General features: G+C 42.1%; 1 protein-coding gene across 1 annotated transcript in view; it reads left to right on the forward strand.

Moving 5' to 3' along the window:
• The window catches only part of grb10a (growth factor receptor-bound protein 10a), a 72,671-nt gene that overhangs the window by 31,032 nt on the left and 35,639 nt on the right, over nucleotides 1–6,000 (forward strand). The window contains 1 exon segment of the mRNA XM_048229282.1: nucleotides 843–978. Coding sequence (XP_048085239.1) covers nucleotides 843–978 — 136 coding nt within the window.

Consider the following 6,000-nt stretch of genomic DNA (forward strand, 5'->3'; position numbering starts at 1 on the left):
TCTTTTAATATTCTCTTTAAACTCGAATAGATTTCCATTCATACAGCATCATTACCAGGACCCTCTCTCTCACACACACACACACACACACACACACACACACACACACACACACACACTTTCCCAGTCACGTCTGGGTTTCAGCTGAACTTGTTGTCAGTTAGACTCTCTCATTCTTGGTGATGCATTCAGCTGTGGAGATATTTTGACACGGCTGTCTTGTCTGCATGTCAGGAGAAGTATCTGAGCCCCCTGCTTGTTTGGGAGAGGAGGGAGGGTGTTGTCCCGTAACTGCAGTGATGTTATGCCTTCCGAGTGGGGATCAAATCCAGGTCACCATCACAAAAAGTTCCTCCATTTCAGTGATGCATCTTATATTACAATTTGACACTTAATATAAAATACAAATTTTAATATAAAATAACACGAGCTTCATGACATTCTGCATTTATACAGTGTGATGGGAACTTTTACAGTGTTTACAACAGAGTCATGATGACCTGTCAGCAGTGACTTTGTAGTGACCTCAGACTTAGAAAAAAGCCTAAAAACGAGATCAACTACATTAGTCTGTTATTAACTTTTTGTTGTTTGTTGTAAGGAGCACTTATTTGTTCTTTGTAAATAATGATGTAAGCAGAACTATACAGCTCCATGTCTGGAAGCCATTGAGGAAATATCAAACTGCTAAAACTTCAAACTGCTAACCCCCCCAAATGAGGGAACCATTTTCTGAAATATGGAACAATGGACGCTCTTATTTCAAAACTTCTCTCATTCTCCCTCCCTCTCTCTCTCTGTGAAAGTAACAGAAATATGTGTGCATTGATCGCCCCCTACAGGAGACTTCAGGAAGAGGAGCACCAGGTCAGGCCTGCCTCCCTGCCGGCCATCCCAAACCCTTTCCCTGAGCTGTGCAGCCCTACTGGATCTCCTATACTGGACACGCTGCAGCAGAACCAGGCTTCAGACACACATGTAAGAAAACGTGTGCGCGCGCACACACACACACACACACACACACACACACACACACACACACACACACACACACACACACACACACACACACACACACACACACACACACACCACACACACACACATCATCACAAAGCACATATTCACATAAAGAGTGTAGTCTCCTGCCCCACACCATGATACCACCACCTCCAAACCTCACTGTTGGTATGGTATTTTTAGGGTGATGCACAGTGCCATTTCTCCTCCAAGTATGGTATGTAGTATGACATCCAAAAGTTCAATTTTTGCTCTCTGAGCTTTGGATCATTGTCCTGCTGGACCAGAATATCATTCTATCAGTATTTCATAGGCTCCATTCATCTTGTCCAAATGTTGAAAGCAAACTTTCAACGAGATGCACAGTGCCATTCTCCTCCAAGTATGGTATGTAGTATGACATGTTTTTCTTCAGAATAATAGAGTCATGCTTCGACATGTTTTTCTTCAGTAATAGGTGAGCGTGCATAGAGGCCATGGTGGTGGAGTGCATTACCTATGATTTTCTCTGTAATAATTGTACCTGCTGCATCCAAGTCTTTCTGGAGCTTTTTCCAAGTGGTCCTTAGCTCTTGGGCTACTCTTCTGACAATCCTTCTGACTTCCTGGTTCGAAATCTTTCAAGGAGATCCTGTGCATGGCCGGTTAATGATGCAGTGATGTTCCTTCCACTTGCAGATAATGGCTCCAATACTGCTTATTGAATGATTCTGAAGTTTTGAAATGCATCTGTAACTAGTTCCATTGATATGTTTTGCAACAATAAGGTTGCAAAGGTCTTAATGAGCTCTTTGCTTTAACCAATCATGAAATGTTTCTTGTGTGACACCTTGGTAACGAAAAACCTTTTTATAGCCCATCAGTATGTACTAAGCCATCTTATATTAATTTGCACAGATAGGAGGGATAATTACTCTCTAACTACTTATAGATTCCAGCTTGTTCCTTGCCATTCCTTGCCTTTGTGTACTGCTTTTTCTTAGCGTGTTCAATACTTTTTTCCTGTGCCATTCCACTTTTTTACTCATAACTCTACTTATGGATATTAATGTTTGGATTTTTAATATGTGTGGATTACCTAAGTTAATACTAATGTCTGGTGAAAATTTTGTGTTAATAGCCTCATTGGATGTATACTTACTGAAAAAATGTTGGTTCAGTGTTCAGTATACTGCACAATTTTCCACAGACACACACATATATATATACTATATACACACAGACACACACATATATATATATATATATATATATATATATATATATATATATATATATATATATACATACATATATACACATGTATATATGTATATGTGTGTGTGTGTGTTTAATGCAGTATATATGTGTGTGTGTGTGTGTATATATATATGTGTGTGTCTGTGTGTGTGTTTGTGCAGTATATACAGCGGGGGAAAATAAGTATATATATATATATATATATATATATATATATATATATATATATATATATATATATATATATATATATACTGCACAAACACACACACACACTGTACAAACACACATGTACACTCTATGAATCCTGTGACATCCTTAAAGATCACATGCTCAAGTGAAGCCTACTCTGCCTGATGACCCGCAGTCAGCATACCATGTGACTGAAACTGCCCTGTACATCTTAATGTCTTGTCCTTCAAATACTCAGTACTCAGTCGGTGAGTGATACTATGCAAGCTTAGATCTTTAGCATAATATTTGTTTTTTCTCTCATGCACATTTGAAGTACGCACGATAGTTCTATGGGAGGATAAACAATACCAGCTGCCTAATGCTTGCCTCTGAAAAACACATTATTCCTCAATGAAAAATACTCTTTAAGTGGCTGGCAGGTGTCCTGATATTTCTGTATAATAGTATTTTGAAGGTTGGCTTCTGCTAAACTGAACCAAATGTTTTACGGGGTGTTCTTTTTTGCTTCCTGTGAGTAACAGCCCCATTTCCTCCGGTATTTTTCCCCTTGTCTTTCTGTGGAGGAAGAGTAGAAGTCCTCTTTCTCATGGAGTTTATGTAATTTTGCAGTTCTGCGGTATGGGAATGTTTCTTACATGCAAATTGCAAACAACAGAATATTTAGGGGTAGACTTCACCATCCAAAATAGAAGGATAAGTGACACATCAATTTTGAGACCCATGATACTGGACATTACATACCCTACATATTCCCAGAGAGGTAGGATATTTGGACAAAACCAAAATATGTAGGCATGGTCCTAGTTGGAACATGGATTTTATCTTTTTATTTTATCTGGATTTGGATTTTATCTTTCGTTTTATAAAGAATAAAATCAAGATCTTCCACCAAATCTTCATCCCGGTCAGTTAGTTACTGGTAAAATACTGAGTTTCACAGGCATGGAAACACACTTCCTGAGGTATTTCTGCCCTCATGATTTTCTCCCAGTCTTCCAGAGGCCACCAAGGAACACGTCTTCCCATTCAGCCTCATGGGCTGAAGTGCACCAAAGCACCAAAGTGATTTGTGTGTGGTGTGTGGTGTGTGTGTGTGTGTGTGTGTGTGTGTGTGTGTGGGGCAGATAAATTATGATAATGCCATACACGATAAATAAATAATAATCCTCAAGCACATTAATGCCCCCCTAGACCTCCCTCAGCAGTTGCAGGATTACGGATTCCACTCAAGTTCTCTTTTTGTTCCGTATAAACCTTGCAACGTGTTTTCTAAACTGTTTAAAAGGGACTTCTACGGGGTTATTTGGTATCTTGACCGTGTCTCTCCAAAAGACTTCTCACGCTCAAGCACTTGCTGTTGAAATCAGTTTTATCTGTTAAGCAAGAAGAAGTAGCAGCGTCTCGGTGCAGCCAGTTAAGGGGAGTGTGTTTCAAGGATGTGTGTGTGTGTGTGTGTGTGTGTGTGCGCTGGGAGAAGTGTGTGCGCATTATTGGGAGAAGTGTGTGTGTGTGTGTGTACGTGCATTTTTGGGAGAAGTGTGTGTGCATTATTGGGAGGTGTGTGTGTACGTGCATTTTTGGGAGAAGTGTGTGTGTGTGCATTATTGGGAGGTGTGTGTGTACGTGCATTTTTGGGAGAAGTGTGTGTGTGTGTGTGTGTGTGCATTATTGGGAGAAGTGTGTATGTGTGAGATCCAAAAGAAATGGGTGGGATCTCCATGTACAGTATGTCTGTCTTCAGCTGTAGAACTGTGGAACAGATTGCTATTGCAGACGTGCACACACACACACACGCTGAGCATGAGAATAAAAGAGGGATCAGCATGTAGAGTCAAGTAATCTCTGTCTGAATTGGGTTTATGAACTGAGGAGGTGCATGTCCTGCCATTTCCTTGATCATTGTGTGTGTGTGTGTGTGTGTGTGTGTGTGTATAAGTGTTTCTTGGCAAGGGTAAAGTCTAAATAAATATTGTCTGGAGAGAAGCAGTGAGATGTGAAATCAGTGTTCCTTTGGATAAAGGGGCCGAGTAGTTTTTGGTGTGGAATAAACTGGCGTGATTAGTCGTCACACACACACACACACACACACACCACACACACAAACACACATACACTTTCATGCTGTTTTAACATTGGCTGCTATGTAGTGTTTACAGTTCCTATTGTTTTTGGATTAAAGTGAGCACTGCAGTCATTATACAACTAGCGGGTTCTTCAAAGGTTATCTCATAATGTATGCCTTTTTCCTGCTCCCTATCATCACACTCACTCACTCTCTCTCTCTCACTCTCTCTCTCTCACTCTCACTCACTCACACGCGTGCGTGCAGGAACTTCTGAATTCATACACACGGGCACAAGTTCACATACTCCCACTTTAAATACACACACACACATACTGAGATAAATGGATTCTAAAGCCAAACAAATTATCCGTGGAAACAGTTTGAGATTGTGTTACGTAACTGTGTGTGTGTGTGTGTGTGTGTGTGTGTCCTTCTGAGATGCTCTAGATGGACCTTTTTCCTTCCCAGCCCACCTTGTCCTCGGAATCGCCGTTTCCGTCCCGAGCGCCTCGGTTTCCCTTTTCACACGGCCGCGTCTCCATGGAGATGCGCCAGGTCTCCGAGCCCTTCCTTCCTGTGCCAGATGCTATCGGCCTCGTTCCCACAATCCCACACGTCCGTCACACCCAGCCGTCAAAACAAACCGCTATTTATGCACCTCTGTCACACGCAGCTCTCAATGCCCCTCGCTCCTCAGGGATGTCCAGTGTCACTTCTCAAGAACTGTGTGTGTCCCATGTCCTTTTCTTCTAAAGCTGTGGGATGTTTCTGTGTGTGTGTGTGTGTGTGTGTGTGTGTGTGTAGAAGTTGGGTGGTGTTGCAGCCCAGACAAAGGCCCTTTGCATGATTACCCTCAGGTGGCCTTCTCCATCTTGTGATCTGTCAGAAGTGTTAGTATGTCAGCTGAGTTTGTGTGTGTGTGTGTGTGTGTGTGTGTGTGTGTGTGTTTTGATGCTATTCTAGGCTGTTTGTGAAGCGGACACTTTGTTCATTTATAGTGTTTGTGCCTTTGGGGCCCAGTGGCCGGAGCTGGCCCTGCCGTGTGTGTGTGTGTGTGTGTGTGTGTGTGTGTGCGTGACGGGAAGTCGACTCTAAATAATCTCTCCAGCTCTTCCACACACCAGTGCAATAAGTACACTGTTATCCTGCCTTAGAAACAGCATTACATATGAAGGGCCATCCTAGCTACATCTTAGTGTCATGCCTTGTGCTCAATCTGGAACCCCGCAGCTTTGTGTGTGTGTGTGTGTGTGTGTGTGTGTGTGTGTGTGTGTGTGTGTGTGTGTGTGTGTGTGTGTGTGTGTGTGTGTGTGTGTGTGTGTGTGTGTGTGTGTGTGTGTGTGTGTGTGTGTGTGTGTGTGTGTGTGTGTGTATTCCAGGAACATTTTCTCATAATCACATCCACATGCGGTGTGGTGCAGCCTCTGTCCGGAATCTGCTCACACTTACCCGAAAGAGTGCAAAGAGATACATAAATCACA

Source organism: Alosa alosa, chromosome 20 (assembly GCF_017589495.1).
Source record: "Alosa alosa isolate M-15738 ecotype Scorff River chromosome 20, AALO_Geno_1.1, whole genome shotgun sequence".
Lineage (NCBI taxonomy): Eukaryota > Metazoa > Chordata > Actinopteri > Clupeiformes > Clupeidae > Alosa > Alosa alosa.